Source organism: Ixodes scapularis, unplaced genomic scaffold, assembly GCF_016920785.2.
Source record: "Ixodes scapularis isolate PalLabHiFi unplaced genomic scaffold, ASM1692078v2 ptg001274l_1___fragment_1__unscaffolded, whole genome shotgun sequence".
NCBI classification, from domain to species: Eukaryota; Metazoa; Arthropoda; class Arachnida; order Ixodida; family Ixodidae; genus Ixodes; species Ixodes scapularis.
Window position 1 is genome coordinate 1,858,347 of NW_024610129.1, and position 20,823 is coordinate 1,879,169.

Genomic DNA, 20,823 nt, shown 5'->3' on the forward strand with positions numbered 1-20,823 from the left:
GATACTAACGTGTTCTTTTCATGTGATCATCTACAAGAGCTTCAAGTAACTGCAAAGAGCTTGTTTGTAGAACTATATGTATGGTTAGAGTCTACTCACCTAGTGTTAAGCACAACGAAAAAAATATGTTATATTCAGATCAAAGAACAAACCGCCCAGGCAGCACGCGGTGTTGGGCCAATATTGGAAGAGTACTGGCAAAGAAAGGTCCAATGATGGTCCACTTTAGCCAATCTGTTCCCAATATTGGCTATGCCATTATGTGGAGTCTTCAATATTGGCCCAGCTTATCCACTGACCAACCAATATTGGAAGTACAATGGCATAAAATGGACAATATTCGCCTGTCAGTTCCACTGGCTTGCGAATATTGGATGAACACTGGTATAAAATGGGCAACATTGGCCTCTCAGTTCCGTTGGCTTGCGAATATTGGATGAACACTGGCATAAAATGGGCAATATTGGTCTGTCAGTTCCGTTGGCTTGTGAATATTGAAAGAACATTGGCATAAAATGGATAATATTGGCCTGTCATTTCCATTGGCTTGAGAATATTAGATGAACACCGGCAAAAAATGGCCAATATTGGCCTTTTATGTGCCTTTGGCTTGCTAACATTGGATGAACACTGGAATAAAATGATGAACGTTGGCCTGTCAGCCACGCCGCAGTCGGCATCTTTGAACATCTGCAAAATTGAAGTAATTGTATAGTGCAAATAATGTTACGTTTCGTAAAATAAATATAATACGAACGGAAAAAAAAATATTTGTAGCATATATACGAGCGTGTGTGATGAGTTTTGTTTTTGTGAGTCAAATTTAAAAACCGATACTAGACCACTATAAAACAATGGCGTAAAATTTTGTTGGTATTCCGTCCAATTTTGGGATCGTCTTTCGTGTGATATTTCGCACATCCTTTGACCAGACGCTGTTAGAGCTGTAGTATTGGAGCTGATTAGATTGCCTTTCAATTCCTAATATATATAAACGATATTGTTAACGGGCCGCTTGTATCATGAGCCTACGATATTGTATGCTCATGATACTAACGTGTTCTTTTCATGTGATCATCTACAAGAGCTTCAAGTAACTGCAAAGAGCTTGTTTGTAGAACTATATGTATGGTTAGAGTCTACTCACCTAGTGTTAAGCACAACGAAAAAAATATGTTATATTCAGATCAAAGAACAAACCGCTGGAGTAAAAACCCCATATTCAATTACTAAATTAGACAATAGAGTTTACTACGGCACACAGATTCTTGGAGTATGGTTTGAGGAATTTTTAAGTTAGACAAAGCATGTAAATAACCTAAGATGTAACATCTCACGTTCAATTGAAATGCTGCGCAAACTAAGGGGATTACTACCAAACTGGCTCAAGCTACAGTTGTACTACGCTCTTGTCAATCCTCGCTTACAATATTCTCTATCAGTGTGGGGCAGAACCACAAAAACACGCACTGGAAAAAATATTCCTTTTACAAAAGAAGGCTGCAAGAATTATTAAAAATTTAGGGTACATCGAAAAAAGCACCCTCATTCAAAAATGAAGGTTATTACAAATAAAATATGTCCTCTCACACAAATTGCCGATCCTCGTTTTTGATCAGATAAAGCACGATGTGACATAGTTCTCTGATACTTATCTTAATAAACCTGCGGAATATAATTTCAGGCGCACCGCTTTTAGAAAACCAAACGTTAGAACTAACTGTGGAACTCAAAAACCAGATTACCGATTTCCTAACCTACTAAATAAACACCCAAACATTGTACGAAAAGCACAGCAGTGTAGAAAAAAGCCACAAGTTCAGGAAAAAAGTAAAACATGTTTTCCTTGAAGCTAATCGCTTACCTTAGATTATTGTTATAAAAAGTAAATTTTACGTTTGCATATGGCAAATAAAATGACTTCAGTATGTCTTTTTTTTTCCCATGGTGTTAGGAAGTGTTATGATATGTTGATGCCAGACGGGTGTTGGATGATATTGTGTATAACGACAATGTCAATGTAAATAAATGCAGTTTCCTCTTGTCTTTGTTTTATAATTTGCTTGTTTTGTTTGTTTCAATTTTTTGGTTTTTATTGTGGCGCATTGCTTATGTTCATTTGTTTATATGAATAATACTGATCTTAATAGTTCACAGATGTCTAGGTTTATTTTAATTTTGTTCCTTAATTATTGGGGCGGGGGAGGGGGGGGGAGACACATCAGAAAGCTTTTTGCCTTCTGTTGCTGCAGCCACCCAGACACATGTGTAACACATGTGTGCCTGAACTAAACTATTCTATTCTATAATGTCTTTGACTTTTGAATAGGGTCAATTACTTGTGCAGAGAAAAATAACAAAAAGTAAGAAAATTTCCAGAGAAGATGCTTTTAAAAGGTAATTCAACTGAAATACAATTGTTTTCCTAAAAACGAAAGCTCCCCGGTCAATCTCTTCCCCTCAGCCTACATCAACAAAAAAAATCATAGCGCAACTTTCGTTTTTGTTGCAGGTGCTCATTCGAATCATCCACGTGATGTCCTCATGCTATAAATGGGAGGAGAGATAAAGAGAGAGGAGCATTTGTTACGACTTATGAGAATATTGTTACCATCGACAAAGATCTCAAGATGTTCGTAGTATCCCTCTTCATACCTCTTGTGGCTGGGAACGTCTTTATGGAAAGCAGTATTCGGCGTGTTCCGGAAATAACCGAAAGACAGCACACGCCGACGAAAATCTACATGATATTTGACCCCTGCAACACGAACAAACGTGAGACCACTTTTTCCATTCATCCACGTAGACCGAACAATGTTTCGGGGATATCATTATGTTCGTTAATAGCGACATATCGGGTGCAATGTACAGTGGGCCAATTTTTTTAATAATATGACGCGAGCGTCGACCGCCGGGACGGCCAGCGCTGTGCCGCGGTGGGATGCGGCGACACGCGAGAGATTATGCGCGTGCGCACAAAGCTCTTTCCTGTACGAGCGTCGTCTGCTAGGCTGTTCCTTTGACCACACACAGACCCTGTTGATTATCTGCTGGCATAGTTAAAGGGGCGATGCAACAATTTTTTTACTTTGCGCAAATACCGCTTAAAACGGATCCCTGATAATAATGACCGTTTATCACCCCACACAATGCAAGTTACAGAAAAAGAAATTAAGGAAAAACGAGCACCGGTTCACCCCTTCAACTCGCAGGCAGAACGAGCAGGAAGGAGACTGGCCGGAGTCAGGACTTTCGCAGACGCTGTCAGGAAGACCCGGACGTGCTCTAAGCGGACGCGGCCTCGTACTCTACTCCCATCTCGGGCAGGTGCATCGCGGTGTGCCGCCCGAACGGTGAGAGGCGAACAGCCGCCTTTTTGCTCGGATCACCGTCCGTCGCAGAAGCGGAGGAAGCGGCAATGGCCTTAGCTATAACTAGCACCCAACACACAAGGAGATGCGATCCAAACTAAATGGTTACCATACTCACCGACTCTCAGGCTGATTGCAGGGCCTGGGCAGGAGGACTCGTTTCTGAATGGAGTAGAAGAATCCTAGCCCACCTAACCCACGAAGAACTCCCTTTGATTCACATACTGTGGACACCCGGCCACACTCTTCTTCAGGGTAATGAGAGTGCAAACTCTCTCGCTCAAGGACTGTCCTTCCGAGCAGCCCGGCATGGGGAAGAGGAGTTGGTCGAGAGCAACTCGACTAGACCCGTCTGCAACCGTCAACAGTCAGACGACGAAACCGAAGAACGCCCCACACAAAGTCCGCAACTCGAAACCTCTAATCAGGTTACAGAATATTACCGATCTGGGCGAAGGACATATCCACCTCCACACAAAGACTTAAGCAGACGCGAAGCTACCGAATGGAGGCGCATACAAACACAGACTTTTCCAAATCTACACCATATCCATCTCTTCTTTCCTGGCAGCTATCGAGGCACATGCCCGGGCTGCAATTCCCCGACCCCCACACTCTATCACTCTACCTGGCCTTGTCCGACTCCACTCGGAGAAGAGATTCAACCCCTACCAAATCCTTCCACATCCTCCTGGGAGACTGCCCTACTCGGCTCGGGCCCTGAGCAACACCGAGAGCTGATTGCTCGGGCCAGAAAAATAGTAGTAGCCTGCGGGGCCCTGAACGTGGGGACCATCAAACTATATACCGCAGCCAATGCTACAAGCCATCAAAACCAATCCAGTGATTTCACCCTGCCGTGTGACATTCTGCTTCCACGCGCAGTTGTACCCAACGGGAAGGCCACGAGTTAACGATGGACTGGCCAAGATAACTCGTAGCGACGGCTGCTGTACAACGCAACGTAAAACGGAGTATAGACAGGGTTTTCGCTTTATGTTCGGTATTATCAACTGCGTTGTTGCTCTCGTCATCTAGCCTATGTAGCCGGGTAGTCACACTTTTTTTTGACCAGCGGGCGTGCGCACTTTTTTATGGCACCTCGAGTGCCTATAGAAACACGGGAACGTGTTGTGAGAGTGTCGATGGGCAGCATGACGCAAATGGGTATCGCAATAACCGTCCGGGTTACACAGGGTAACGTCAATAGGATTTTGAACGCATTTCAAGAGGAAGGCGTTCATCGGCGATGCACTTCGACATTGCGAGCGCCCTGCTCTCCCTTGCTACGGAGCGGGGGCTGAGTGCGATCAACGGAATAGCCTAGCAGACCACGCTCGCACTCGAAAGGGCTTCGTGCGAACGCGCTTAATTTCTCCCGCATAGCCGCAAGCCTCCGCGACACGACACTGGTCGGCCCGGCGGTCGACGCTCGCTTGATATTAGAGAGTTTTAGTCAGGGTATCGGAACAAAACGAAAACCAAAAACGAAAAACGAAAAAAACGATATTTTTTGACGGAACGGAAACGTAATCGAAACGTTATTTATTATTTTGTTCCGGAGTGAAACCGAAAAAATTTCTTATCGGTTTTCGGTTCAAGGGAAAATATCAGGTATTTCAGTAATTCGTTTCACGCAGCGAAGAGACAGCCGTTGGTTTGTACCATAATTAAAGAGAAGACAAGCAAGCCATCGCCCCCGCGTCTAAACTCCGGGCGAACAAGCATAGCAAAAACAAAGACAAAAAATACAACGAGAAACAAAAAACATGACGCAAGGCGCCATTGCTTCCCACCAATGAGAGCACGGTGGCGCGACGCCTCCACACGCTCGCAATGCTCTCCTTGGCTTTTGCGCCCTCTCCCTCCATGCTTTCTTCGGACGACACAGACAGACAACAGATCACGGCAAGCGCGGGAAGTTTGTGACCCGGCGTTGTAGAAGTCCATCTTTTGTTTTTCTACGGTTACGGCAGTCTGAGACTCTGTTGCAAAAGTGTACTTCTTGATCCCCATGAGCCTTCAGGGCCTTCTCGGCGCTGAAATTTATTTTATCGGACCAGAGGTCTTGCCTTTCACCGAGCACACTTGATGACGTGCTGCTTCTGAGATCATGGTCGGTGCCTTGATCATGATCTCATTCTCAAGGCAATGAACATGATCTCAGAAGCAATGTCGTTTCCGCGGATTCCTCTAGAGCGCCTGAATTATCTATTTTGGTGTAAAAATAAACGTTACGTACCTTTTAATTTTTGCTGCGATTTGTTTTTTTTTTTCATAGAAAGAAACCGTTACGAACCGTTACGGAGCATTATTTTTTTCGTTCCGGAGCGAAAACGGAACGGAACTTTTTTGTATGGAACGAAAATGAAAACGGAACGAAAAACATTTCGTTCCAACACCCTGGTTTTAGTAGACCGGTTTAGCTTTCTCGCTCCGCTCTATGGAAAGCGGGGTCGCCATCGCGCACGCGTGACCTGGTCTCGGATTTGAGCGTGAAGCGTCAGCTCCGCTTTCCTCGCCATTTTAGTAAGCGCGTTCCACTCTCAGTAAAGCTCGCCACTTGAAAGCATGCTTGGGAGCGCGCACGACCGTTATGAACCTCGCTGCACTAAGATGGCTGCGCAGACTTTGTTTGAAACGGCGTCCTCAAGAAAAAAAATTGCGGTGGCTTAGTTCGGCTATGCCAGGATTTACGTAGCGTGAGCTTATGCGCACAAAATGAGAGGTGCTACCAAGCGGCTCCGGTGCAGCGTCAGACTTGGCTACTGCGCAACGGAGGCTCACAGCTGGGCACGCGGCGCCGCCAGTGCGTCTGCCGCGGCTACGAAGCCACTCCTCTGGAATGTGCAGACCGGCCAGGCACGCGGTGGCAGCGGAGCGCGCAGCGGCGGCGGCTCCGGCGCGCCAGCTGTGCGTCGTGTGACGTCACTGCTGCTCGCGCATGCGCAGCACGGTGCACGGCTCATTATGCGAGCCACGCGAAAGTGCTCAACGTCGGAGAGTGTAGCTCACGCTACAAAACGTTTCACGGTGTTCGAGAAAAGGTGACATACTGAGCCTCCGGCTCAGCAACACTTCCTTTGATTTGATTGCTCTCAAAACTCTGACTGACTGACTGGTGTTCGAGAGCCTCTGGCTGCTTCGGGAAACCGCTGGTCACAATCTTTTTACGGACCCTGACCGGTGGAAACAGATGCTGCCTTGTCTAAGTTAGCGGGCTCGACTTGTTTAATCCGAGCAGTCGGTAAACGAGCAGATATTTTGTTAGGTTATTTTAGGCAGCAAGACAGTGCAAATTAGCTAAAGTGATTGCTCCATTTATATCCCTACTCTTCTGTTGTCCCAATGAAATTAGTTTTTTCTTCTTCGTTTTCTTCGGTTTGCGATAGGGGTACCTTGGTGTTTATGTGGACTGCGGAACACCGTTAGCGGAAACAACCAAAATATCCTGTTCTTATTTTTCACCTTAAATTCGAGGGGTTGGCATCACCTATGGGTGTCGAATAAAGCGCTCGTTAGGGGCACTAATCTGAGCAAAAAACTTTTAGCTCCCTCAATAACTGTCAAAGAAATAAACTGCAAATAAAAGCGATTTTGTCGTGTTCGTAATAACAGTGGAGCGCAGTGTACGTATGTACCTTGGGAAATGACATAAAACCACTTTGCTTCTTTTTCGTCTTTTGTTTTTTTCAATTGTTTTTTTAAAGTACATTTTTCGCTCGAGCTCCTGCCTAGTTTCAGCCTCACTTGTGCTACTTTGTTTTCTAGAGGTGCAATAGAAGGCTACGCCCCCCAATGCAAGTCTACATTTACACTACTGAAGCCAACAGTAGCATTGTAATTTGATTACATTCAATATTCACATTCACACCTGAGAAGTAAAATGGCAGATATTAGTAAATGTTCTTTTATGCAAATATTTCTAGATGCCTTTCAGCCTATAGTTGGACAAGTATTTCGCTAAGCACAAAATATTTGATGTCATTCACTGGGATCATTTTATGCATTCCGATATTGACCCCCCCCCCCCCCAAGAAAAAAAAAAGAAATATGTTAGACCATCTGCATCACGCCCATGGTCTTCGTAGGGTTTGTCCAGCTGACAAATCATGCCGACTCACTGTCTGGTACTTCACGACGAGCACCCTAATGTGACCAGAAAAGTATGGCTTCTGATTCTTTGATGGATGGCATATGGGCGTGCTGTGCGGTCAACGAAACCTCAACAGCTGTCCAGGGGTTCTCCCTTGTCTTTGACGGCCTAATAAAAAGAACAAAAAGGCACTCTTACAACACGGCAGCATTTAAACACTACCAAAACATCTGATATGAGACTTTACTCATATAAGATAAAGCTATTTCCATGGTAGGGTTGTAAAAAAATGTGTATCGTAAATTAAAAAAAAAAAATTTAGTTGTTCCTTAATTCCGCTAAGCTGTCAAACTGTGCATGCGAGGTCCGCTACGCCGGACTTCGAAAAAATACTTCTGAAAAGCCTTTTAATCTACTGTTATTGCTGTGAAGTCCAGCGTCGTGTTTGCTAATGCTTGCATTGTTTATGCCTGTCTGGTTTTCATCAGACAAAATCTTGACGTGGAATATTCTTTCAACCGTTCTTGGTAACTTTTTTCAAAACACCGCCGGGTAACATATTCGGCCGCCATTATTTGGGCATCGCTTTTAGTGCGAGACGCATGACTAGAACCAAGTTCACATCCAGCATCGACGCAGCATTTCCGTCTAATACATTTAGACTCGCATCCGTGACAAACAATGACGCAGCTCTCTTGCTCCCTTGACGCTTGGCCAAAAGAAGGCGTCCTCGAAGAATAGTGGCAGCACTTTTAGAAAGGCTGTATTCAAGTCCATTATTTTCTAAACTTACCAAGGAAATCCAAGGCGAACATTTTCAGACGCAAGTTAAACAATTTCAACATTTGGTGCAAATGTGAATAAATAAACTTGAGAGGAACGGTTTGTTTGGTGCGGCTTGCGAGCGCTATGCTTGTGGGTAACTTTCAGTGGCATTTTCGACAGGAGGGCGCGTGCACAGGTGTAATTGGCGTTCAAGCACGCGTTCCCGTACATCTGACTGCATAGCCATAGAAGGATCACAAAAACGCGACGACTTTACCCAAAGCCCCTTCATGTTTCAAAAGTAGTGCAATGTCCGTCCATGCTCGAGGGACGTGCAACGTGCAGCCCTTGGGGAGATCATGGCGGTACAGCGCAAGACTGAGCTAGATTTCAGACTCCATTAACTTCCTGGAAGTGGCGCGCGGCACGTTCCTCTAGCATTTCTACAACAAAAAGTTATAGCCCCTCTATCCTGGGAAAAGTGGCGCCATTCATTGTTGTAGAAATACTCGAGGCACGTGCCGCGCGCCACTAAAGCCTACGCTTTACTTGTTGATTCGGCCTCGTTCAGGCTAAGGTCATGGTGAAAAACATCGACGCGTTTTGAGTAACAGCCATCTTGAGATCTAAGCGATCACGCTAAGGACGCTGAGGGCAGTCCGCTCTGCAACTTCTGAAGCGGAGCGCACGCTCACTCCGCTAACTAATCGCTCCAACTCAGAGCGGGCCACGCATGGGCGGTGCGGACGATGCTTCTTGCAGAGCGGAAAGTAGAGCATAGAGGGCTCATAAAAGTGGCCTACTAAAACTCACCAATTACAAACGCGCTCTGTCGTGACTTGTCCTGACACTGCCCATGAATACATTGTTGTTTCCTCGTGCCGAAACAAAAGTAAAGACGTAAATTAATGGCGTATCAAAAAGAGTGACTTTTTACCAGACAGTTCAGCTGTGCTATAAACAATGGAAACGCGAAATTTACTCAAATTATGCAGGGTCTCTCCTGTGAGAAGAGCTCCAGTTTTGCGAGGGCCAACCACTTATGTTTGTTCATGTCAGCGAGCAGGTGGCCGAAGCTCTCGTTGATGTGACCCACGGTGAGGTTCACAATACTGGAGAACACCGACGAGTTCCGTCCAAACGCTCATTCAAGTTAGAACAGACGGTTGAAATAGGCCACTCGACAAAGAACCATGCAAAGCTCTTGCGAGATCGGCAACACCCTACGCTGATCTGTCGGGTGCTGGGATTTGGAGGCCCACTTGCAGAGTAGCCAGGTCCTTCTGGAAGCGGGATTGCTTCCTAAATGATTTGCCTTCTACGTTGGCAATGTCCAGCAGACCGCGTTCGGAAGGGAAGCTTCAGCACTTCTTGGTATGAGTATTACAAATCACAGACTCGATGTCTCGCCAGCTTAATTTCGTTAGTAGAAGTCTCCCTTCATGAGGACAGCAGGGGATTCATCGTGCAGGTGCCTTGCTAGCCTTGTGGAACACTGTATAACTCGTACTCGCAATGCGCAAACTTCGTCCTGTTTCTTACTTTTTCTATTTCGAATACGTAAGTCCGTTTCATTTTTAATTAGAGTGTAGCAGAAGCTACGAGAGCGAGTGCCGGCCTTTCAGCGTCCTTGACCAGCACGCGCGCTCGTGCAGTGCAAGTACCGTGTAGAGCAGCATGCTTAGGGTGCCTTCATATGCGCGCTTTGTTTAGGGTGGAGACATCTGGCCATTGTCCCACACTTTTATTTTTATTTTTTGTTCAGAAGCGCGTGAAAGAGCGTGTCCCTGAACGCGTTTTTGGCGCTGACTGTGCTGTGGCAACATTTTGTTTTCGTCGATTTCTTTGTATGTTACCCGTGAGCGCGTGCTGTCGGCATCAAGTACTACAAAGGGTAGCATCACCCTTAATAGAAGGACATTGAGGCACCCTAAACATGCTCATGCTTATAGACGCTTTGCAGCAGCTGTGCATGGACGCCGCCATAACTAACCTTCAGTTTTTGTTTCCTCTTATTCCGTTTATTTCACTTCATCATTACCATAGCAGGTCAGGTTATTGCCATATTAGATTTAACTGTGTCCTTTTCTAAAGCATCGGCTTTTGTAGAGGATTGTCAACTACAGTTTCAGTTGCTCGGCATCTCGGTAAGACAAGAGAAGGTCAGCAATGGCGGCTGTAATTTGGCGCGTGTGTAAAGCGTCTATACCTTCGGGTTCACTTGCACACAAGGTGGAACTATTATATTTATATTTTATAGCTCATTATTCTTCGGGTGTGTGCCTACTCTTTTGTGTTTATTATTAGCAACTTTTAGCGATGGTGGTACCGCGGTGTGAGAATCGCGCTCCCTAGCTCCTGGATGATTGGCCTCATATAAAATAGACTTGCGTACACCTTCCTGGCGTAAAACAATAACGTAAGGCTATAATTCTGCTCGTCTATAGCAAAACAAGAATTACATACGCGTCGCAGACCCAGCCTTGTCCCGCTGTTCTATGACAATCATCCAGATGACAGCCATTTTGACAGACACCAGTGCGCCCCCTATAGGTCGTGAAAGATGCGAATTTTCGCCTTCGTTTTTACTACCTCTACAAGTACGCTCCCTCTCACTCTCTTGGTGTTAATATTTTGTTGTTTCTGTGTTACAAGAACGTCAACTTGTGGGGCTACGCAAGCGAATTTTTTTAACGCTCTCGAAACGTTTTTACGCTGAAAAAAAAACGGTCCACTAAAACGCGTTTTAAGACCTCCCCTTTCAATTTCGCCGAAGCAGGCCGCGCATGCGCAGTTTGACACCCTCTGAGCGGAGCGGAAACTAGAAACGATCTACTAAAACCCTCTATTATTAAAACATTGGGCCACTGTACACGGGGCAACACCATGGAGTTTTCGTTGACCGTTTCAGTACCTCCGCTGCGCTCTCCCGAACGGAGACGCCACTACAGCGCATGCGCGGAGCCATCCTCTCCTTTCAGAGTCCCGGACTTCGTAGCGGGTGTCGGGGAACTTTGCGGGCCAGCGGAAACGATCCACGAAAACTCCCTAGTGTTAGCGCGAACGCGAAATCTACAATTAATTTTCTTTAGTTGTATTTCTAAAGGTTACTGTCGAGCTCGAAATTTAACGGGCTAGGTTACATTCCAAGGTGAGCACTTTCCGCCATCCCAGCAGTTTTTTATTACAGCCTCTAGATTTTAAGAGAAGTGGGAGAAAAAAAAACGGGGATTGCTTTTAGTGCTACGCGCATTGTGCCTTGATATAACGGGTGTTTGCGAGAGATCCGAACCCAACTTTTCGCACCGCAAAAATAAACTAGACATCTCGGGGAGCTCAAACTCATTCAGAATGTAGCCCCAGCCGTTGGAGCAACATGCCAAAGTTTCAGCACCAACCGTTATCTCATTTAAAAGTTACAAGTGATGTTTCCAAATTTCGATGAAAAGATGGGCCCATTTTCGCCCACTTTCGGTTTCTGGCGCCAAAGAGCTCCATGTATTCGAGAGCTCCGTGGGTCGCCATTTTTCTAGTGAAATTTTCATAAAATCGCTTATAATTTATGAATAATATAAGAGTTGATGCTGAAACTTTGGCATCTTGCTCGAACGGCTACGGCTACGTTCTGAAGGAGGTTGAGCTCTCCGCAAAGTCTAGTTTATTTTTGCGGTGCGGAAATTCGTTGTGATTGCCTGAAGCTGAGCAGGTTGGTTATTCATGCTTATGAGATATGCCAGCTGAACGAAGGAAGAAATATACAAGACAGGAGAGAGACGCAAGGAACATACACATGCACTCCGCTGGACTAACAACCATTTACTGAATAACGTCCCCTTCGTCGACTTTCATTTAACGGATAACTTTTTTTTCGTCGACTTTAATTATTGCCTGGATGAAATAATCTCCATCGTATTCATCGCTTCAGTTTAAAAAACCTTGCTTCCCCAGAGGTAACGCCTTCTGTGGGCTCATTCAGGCTATTTTACACACGGGACTTGATTGATTGATTGGGGGTTGATGGCGCATCAGCAACTAAGGCTATATTGCGCCAAGCTTAGACTATTGTAATTCGGGTTTAAGAAGGGGAAAGAACTATAGTAGCGAAATATATGATAAAACCATGAACATGAGTGTGTATAAATGTAAACAATATGACAATGAATTTAGGATAGAAAGTAAAATCACAGTCGGTGTAGGAGGCCGATATCAGTGAGGAAATTAAAAACACAACTGTATGGAATTACACACGGGACGTTTCCTGCAAATACTTCTTTTCTTTTGTGGAGGCAGTGCTTGCACACTCGCCCTTCTTCTCCTCGATAGCTAGGGACACTTGAATTTCCCTTGCGATTTTTTTTTGTATCTAGCCATGATGGTGATGTTTCAGAAAAAGGGAGCACATTGGCATTGACGACAATGCGCTGGAAGATGGCCCGCTGCTGCAAATGTGCGCACGGAGGCGGCGTGTTCTCTGGTGGGGTCACTGACACAGCGCCCAGTTTGTCCGATGTAACATTTCCCACATGACAGCGGAATGTTGTAAACAACAGCGCTTTCACATGGGGCGTGTTGAGTCTTGTGAGCGGTGCCGCACGTGGTCTTTTTGTTGTTGTAGGCCTCACTGATAACCTTCCGGCACATGGCATATGACTTGTTGGGAGCTGAGAAAATGACTTGTATTCCATGCTGGCCAGCGATCTTTTTCAGGCGATTTGCAACCCCGTGGAGTAGGGCAACACCACTAGAGGTGTTGCCCATGTGAAAGCGCTGTTGTTCCGCCCCCAACATTCCGCTGTCATGTGGGGAATGTTAAACCGGACAAACTGGGCGCTGTGTCAATGACCGCACCAGAGAACACGCCGCCTCCGTACGCACAATACAGCAGCAGCGGGCCATTTTCTGGCGCATTGTCGCCAATGCCAAGGTGCTCCCGTTTTCTCAAACATCACCATCATGGCTAGACACAAAAACCAGATCGCAAGGGAAATTCTATACTCTGTTTCACCTTATCTTGTACCACAGCGAAGGCTGAAAGCGCGAGCTCATAGCGTCGACAGCTGCCCCTACTGCACGAGAGCTTGTGCCGCCGAGATCCGCCCCAGAGCAAGGAGCTCGCGCTTACAGCCTTTCCTGGGGTACAAAACAAACAAACACATTAGTTGTTAGTTGTTTATACAGCAGGATCGCGAGGTTGGACATTTGAGAAAAGGTACATGGAAGTGACGTAATGCAAAGGAGGAGCGTATCCTAGCAACACTTACGTGGCGGCTCTGCCCACTTTGACGCCGCTACGTCATCGCAAACTTGACACCCGTCACCCGTTTCAGCGACGTCCGGAGCCAACCACCGACGAGCGGAAGTAGCTACGCATTTCCTGAGGCGTCCCTACGCGCGGGATACGGGGCAGGATTTACTACGACGCGGGGAGCAGTTCCTGCGTTTAGCGAAGGAACGGCAACCAATCCTGTGCGTCGCTGGCCGTCGCATCTGTTCTAGTACAGGTAAAAGTATTGAAAAACAATCAAAACCTTTTGGGCGTTGTTAAAACAAACCGCTTTTTTGTACCCTTTTGCAATACATTTAAGAATTAATTGGAGAGAAAGTTGTTCCAATATTATGCGGGATGTGCGCTACGCGCCTTCTTCAAACCAAAATGTCGAACCATGAGGAGCCGGGTGTGCCGGGGGCAGCGGAGGGGTCGGCGGAACCAACGGGGAGCGCGCGAGTGACGGCTGCTTTAGTCAGAAACAATTTTTTTTATCTTTCGAGAACTTGCTATTGCTGTGCTCAAATAAGAATGTTTGGCGCAACATCTGTGATAATTCTTTCAAAGTGGTCCAGTGTTTATATGCTGGTATGCTAGTCAGAGAATATATATATATATATATATTTTTTTTTCCTTTTGAAATTTAACTATTGTGCTCAACTAAGACCAGAGTGTTCAACAAGATATCTGTGATATATACTTAAGATTGCCCAATTGCTTACATGGTTCCAGTCGATGCTCACTTTTACTTCCAAGAATGAAATATTACATTCCATGTTATCACACTTTTATTCATGAAGTCACAGGTTTTTCTTTAAGAAATAAAGCAATTTTCAAAACAAACTACATGTGCACTGTTAAGATAACACAATCACCTAACTTTGATGAAGTGCCATAAAAGAGATAATGAAATGGAGCAGAAGGCAGGACGCTTTGAAGCATTTGTACTATGAAACAATGTCCACGACAACAATATCCCTGGTTCAATCAGCAACTAAGAAAGCAACCTCTGCTAAAGCAAGCATTTCTTTCTAGAGGTAATCTAAATTAATTCTCAGTTTTTTGCAGGGGCAATCCAGATGACCTGATGGTCTGGCAACTAAACCTCCGAACCTTTTCTGTCACTGTCGACTGCGTCTCGTGCCTTCTGCTAATAAAAATTAAAAAAAAAGGCTGTATCGATTTCACCACGATGCACTCGACACGTATCCGGAGGCAGCACGCTGGCTGTGCGACGAACTTCACAAGGTGTAGGAGCTGAAGAGAGTATGTAGCTTGTGGACGGCCATGACTGTGGAGCAGGAAGCGAAGTGTGCACTTTACGGCTTCCACGGGGAGGGCTTCACTGAGGGCAAGAATGTGACGGGGTCCTTGGTGGTCAGGACCTCAGTCGTGGTGGCGAGAGGTTCCCTGTCGCTGGCGGCGTCCGTGCTGGGCACCACCGCAGCGAGGGCGCTGAGGGGCTTCCCGACGGAGTCCCTGGTGGTCGGGACTACCGTCGTGGCGGCGGACCCCTTGCGTGTGGCGCTCCGCACGGGGACGTCTGCGGCGGGTTCCGAACCGGGCGACAAGGCGCTGCCTCAGAGCCTTCCCCCTGTCCGAGAGGCCGACCGGAAGGCCGACCGGAGGGCCGGCAGGAGCCAGCCTCTCGGGAGCCGACGCTGACCTCTCCGAGCTCGGCTCAGAACCGTCCGAGCTCGGCTCAGACTCCAACTCGGACTCTTCAGCGTCGGAGTCTGACTCCGGTTCTGGCTCGCTCGATGCAAGGCAGATGTAGTGGAGCACTGCACATGCCGAAATAATGGCGGTGGCTGTTGAAGGGTGGTAATACAGAGCCCGGTGCCTTTGCAGACACCGGAATCTGTTTTTCAACAGCCCGATACAGCGCTCCACAACAGACCTTATCGAGGAATGCGCCTTATTAAACCGGCCGCAAGCGGTGGAGGTCGCGTGGTTCCCGGGGACAGGGGTGATGAGCCAAGGCTCCAAGGGGTAGCCGCTGTCACCTGCACATGTAGAGGATGGAACATATTACATTCTTTACTTTTTAAAATAAAAGGCAAGAAAACAGCTGTGTGCAACTATGTCAATTATAATGTAACTTAAGTGTGACTTAAAAGTGTGTTAATATTTATGCACTACAGTATCAGTTTACATTATGATTAATTAGCACCAGCTTGCCTGCAAACTCCCTGTTATTTCATGTAACTATGTGTTTTCCTGGTGGGTTGTATGGGATGTGTGCACGATTCCTTAAGGGTGCTGTGCTGTATGCAAGTGCATTATTAGGCCCTTGCATCCGACAGATAAAAGCTCTGTTGCTTTTGGGAGTGTGGCCGTGACCTTAGGCACGGGCAGAGCAGAACACGCTGGCCTTGTCTTTGGCAAGCAAGGGGATAAGGCGCCAGTTCGACGAACCTCTTTCCTAATCCTCGGTGGAGTTGGAGATGGGGAAAAGAGAGGGGGTGGTTAGATTGGAAAGGAGTCAGGTCCTGTTGGGACACGGAGGGTCTAATAGGAGGAGCTATATAGGCAGACCGAAGAAGAAGGGTCAGGGAAAAGAATCCAGTGTGTGGGACAGAGACGACCCGAGGACAGATTTGGCGAGCCCCAAGTGGCCAAGGAGGAATTGATCCCATTCCGTACAAACTGACGACCGTCAAAGCAACCAGGCGAGCCCTCAGGGATCGGCGAAAGAGCTCCAACTTCATGCAAAAACCAACCAGCAAGAGGGTACAGGCGGACAGTAACAGTGAGTGGGCCGAACCGGACAACGACTCGCACTGCGGTTGCATGCCTTGCATAGTCTATCACTGTCGTGAGATTGGTCTAGTGTGGTTTTCGTAGCCTGCAGAGTGTGAGAGTTATGTGGACATAAACAGAGATTAATGGCCAAACTTTGGGTGTTGTCTCACTTCAAGGAGTTCCAGCAACTGTGTCTGTGTGCCTCACAACAAGCACAGTACGTGTGGTACTGTGGCTTTCAAGCAGTGGGAGCCACCGTATGCGTAAGGAATGAATTTAGTATGCTCACCAAGCAGGAACCGGCCGTCGCGTGGCACCTGCCCTTGCTCGAGTTGGCTTCGGAGCCAGGAAAATTGCCACACGAAGGAGTCGTGCACCGACCCGGGATACCGTGGGTCGATGCACATTATTCGGCAGTCGGCGTCACACACCTGAAAGTGAGAGAGATATTGACATGTAATTACCTGAATCCACAAGTAGTAGATTGTACTTATGGTTCACAAAGCAGTCGGAATTTCAGAACCTTTTAAGTTATTTTGTCTGACACATGCATGTCAACACACCTTCCTGGATGCAAGGTACAACTAACTACCTTAAAACAAAAATAATGTTTTTTTTTTGTTTTTTGTTTTTTTTTACGGAAGCTTGCACGTTTTAACAGACAAGTATTATTTTTGGGAGAAGCGTCGCACGGCTCACATGCTACGTAGAGCACACGCTCGTGCAGTCGTGAGACCCCACAGCCGGCAGTCATAAAACGGCATACTTAAACCGTATCGGCAATACGTTTTTTTTTCTAGAGATTTGGGGCGCGTTTTGACAACGTAACATGAGTGTACTTACCACCATCACGTTGAGGGCGTAGAAGTACTTGCGGCACCAGTACGCCGCCTTCGTGACGGTGGGGTCGTTCTTGGACGGGCCGACGATGGAAACCATGGTCCCGTCCACGCAACTGATGACGCCGGGTATCCTGCCGAACAGCCTGAAGCCCTTCTCCGCGACGAACCTCTCGCTCGGCGTCTCGGGGAAGTGGATCCAGCCACGCTGGACCCCGAGACGACGCACGATAGCGACGGACACGGCGCGGACCGCAACGCTGACTGTCTTTTGGTCCCGCGCTACGTGTTCGTCGCTCGCCACCATGCCTTGGAAGCTCCCCGTGCCGTAGAAGCGCAGTGCACACAACACTTGAAGCTCCACAGTCATGACCGTCCACGAGGTACGCACTCTCCCCACCTCCGGTTCCTCGCGAAGTTCGTCGCACAACCATCGCACCACGATCTTGGGCAGGCGGTATGTATTGCTTCCAAAAGATCTCCTCCGCGAGCTCGAATGCATCGCGGTGTTCCCGATACAGCCTTTCTGGCGAAAAAAAAAGCTCTATTAAAGAAAAAGACGAAATGACGAGACGGCGACGCCTCGCCGCCGAACACATGCTGCCAATGACACCTAGTTCCGAGCAAGTACCTTTTGAAACGTACTCGGTACAAAACGAAACGTCATTTTGTTGTCACGTCCGGTAGCCGACTCCGCCCAGTTTTGCCGACTCCGCCCACATTTTTCTAGGGAAATTAGGTCACTTTTGTTTCCAACCAATCAGACGTGATGACGTCACTTCCGTGTACTAAAAAAAGGTACATGTACAATGTCGAACCTAGCTATCCAGGAGTTTAGTCTGCCAGAACATGGCGACGTTGTTACCCACTGTAGATAAGCACTTTAACCAGTGCAGTACGACTGCTTGCCAGGGGTCTTTAACGTGCGCCACGCAGTAGTGATACACGACCGCACCCCGGTACGATGCTTATCCGGATCGAAACGGGCAGAGGTGGGGATTGAGCCCAGGACCTCTGGGTTCTGCAGCGCGAGCTTTCGCTCCACGTGCTCCGAGCTGGTGTGTGCTAGACCACTCGGCCACCGATCCCCCACCCCTCGGGTACAACATAAGGTGAAACATAGTATAGCCATCGAGGAGGACGAATGCGTAAGCACTGCCTTCACTGTACTACATACAAAAGAAAAGAAGTATTTGCAGGAAGCGCCCCCCGTGTAAAATAGCCTGAATGAGCCCACAGAAGACGTTACGTCTGGGGAAGCAAGGTTTTTCTAAACTGAAGTGATGAATATAATGAATATTTCATTTAGGCAATAATCAAAGTCGACAAAGGAAAAGAAGTTATCCATTAAATGAAAGTCAGCGAAAGAAAAGTCGTTATTCAGTAAATGGTTGTGTCCAGAGGAGTGCATGTGTATGCACCTTGTGTCTCTCTCTCTGTCTTGTATATTCCTTCCTTCATTCAGCTGGCATGTCTCACAAGCGGAAATCTGGGTGCGTGTTTTTCACAAATACCCGGTACATACTATATAATGTTTGATATACTTTTTAGATATATTTGATGCTCGCTATCTTCCTTGTACATCCATGTAATTGTGCTTTCTTCTAAAACAAACGAGAGCATAGCGCGGGGTCGCTAGAATCAGCGACAACATTCCGCTGTCAGGGGGCGTCGCGGCGCTGGGCCACCGTGACACCCCCCCCCCCCCCATTTACTGCCCAGCTGCACCCCCTGACCGCTGCACAAGGGGCTGCTCGTCTCCCCCCCCCCCCCCCCCCCTTCAGTGACGCCACTGAGCGCACTAGATTAGCCCTCTCAGCTAAAAACATTTTTTTTAAGAAACACAAGAATACAAAGAAAAAGACGGACTGATTGATGCATCTTCGGGTTCCCTCTGCACAATGAATTTGTTAGAGAGTGACTAGACACGCCTCGAACATTTCAATCCTCCGATCTTTGGGATTCTGAAGTCAGAGCTCGTCGAGGTCGGTAATGCTGATCCGCTGCTCCACGGGAATGATTCCACACCTGCCAACGAACACTCCAGTGCGACCAAGAATGTTTTCCCAAGATGCCCTCAGAGGCGTCGGAACAATTCGAAAGATAACGGGGGGGGGGGAGGGGGGGGCGTAGCCAGAGGGGAGGTTTATTGCGTTTGAGACCCTTTCCCCCTCAACCCGGAAACCAGCCGACTTTATAATTACACATGCATCTTGACTCCCTTTCTCCCCCTCCGCACACCAAGTCAAGACATCACAGTCCCCTCCGCACCCCTGTCCCCCCCCCCCCTGCACCCCCAACCCCACCCCTCCACTGGGAAAGGGGGTGTCATCTCAGACCAAGGGAAGAGCTTGAAATTTCATGGCGGACGTCTCTCGCGGAGATCGGTCTCAAGTGCGCATGCGGGGCATTGACCAAAAAACGACCCAAAAACCACGTGACCCCCGTCGCGCAGTGAAACCCTCTCTGTACTACAGGCTCTGTGTTATCTCGTTACATGGGAACTCAACGCGGTCCAACACACTCAAAGGCGACTGTGTGAAAGAGCTTTTACCCATTCAACAATAACATGTCGTGACCGAGCTCGAGACCTCAACAACCTACTCAGCCTGCGTTAAACACGCACACACACAAACACCATAGGCTTAACAAAATCATAACACCAAATGTACTCTTAAATTTTGTAGAGCGCAGCTCTTAGGCGCCCGTTTCCGGCTTGAGCGGCGTCGCCGTCGGCGTAACCGCGCGGTGCATTATGCGTAAATTTCCCCGCTAAATCTAACGGAAAGATTTTCCCGCTAAAGCTAGCGGAAAAATTTCCCCGCTAAATCTAGCGGAAAAATTTCCCCGCAAAATCTAGCGGAAAAATTTCCCTGCTAAATCTAGCGGAAAAATTTACCCGCTAAATCTAGCGGGAAAATTTCTCTGGGGGTCACGTGACCCCCAGGTAACGTGACCCCCCCCCCCCCGAGGTCGCGTGACCCCCCTCCCCGAGGTCACGGGGGGGGGGGGGTCACGGGCCCTCGGGGGGGGGGTCACGTGACCCCCACGTGGACCCCCCTACCCCGAGGTCACGTGACCCCACACGTGACCCCCCCCCGAGAACAGGGGACCTTCAGTACCCTTTCCTCCTCCCCCTCAAGAGCTGCACTCTAATTCGGCGTTACAGGGAGTTAAGTTGTAAACGGCTTTCATTTTTAGAGTGCAGCTCTTAGGCGCCCGTGTCCGGCTTGAGCGGTGTCGCCGTCGCCGTCGGCGTAACTAAGGTCACCCCAAGGCCACGTGACCCCCCAAGGTCACCCCAAGGTCACGCGACCCCTACCAAGGTCATCCACGGTCACGTGACCCCAGGTCACCCCAAGGTCACGCGACCCCGAGGTCACCTCAAGGTCACGTGACCCCAAGATGACCCCACGTGACCCCTCAAGATCACCCCCACGTCACGTGACCCCTCCCAGTCACGTGACCCCCCGAGGTCACATGACCCCTTTCAAGGTCACCTCAAGGTCACGTTACCCCCCAGGTCACGTGGCCCCTCCCCGAGGTCACGTGACCCCCCTCCCTTCCCCCCCGAAGTAACGCGACACCCCCCGAGGTCACGTGACCCCCCTCCCTCCTAGGTCAGGTGACCCCCCGGAGAATATTAAAGAATGAGGGGAGGAGTACCCTTCCTTCATCCTCCTCAAGAGCTGAGCTCCAATTCGGGGTTACAGGGAGTTGTAAACGGCTTTCACTTTTTTA

At 47.9% G+C, this 20,823-nt stretch overlaps 1 protein-coding gene across 1 annotated transcript in view; it reads left to right on the forward strand.

The window, feature by feature from the left end:
- The first annotated feature begins 2,615 nt into the window (after window positions 1-2,615).
- LOC121046821 (ficolin-1-like) overlaps window positions 2,616-20,823 on the forward strand; it is a 118,363-nt gene continuing 100,155 nt past the window's right edge. Inside the window, exon 1 of the mRNA XM_042288220.1 lies at window positions 2,616-2,775. Coding sequence (XP_042144154.1) covers window positions 2,631-2,775 — 145 coding nt within the window. The 5' untranslated portion in view covers window positions 2,616-2,630. The remainder of the gene's footprint in view (window positions 2,776-20,823) is intronic.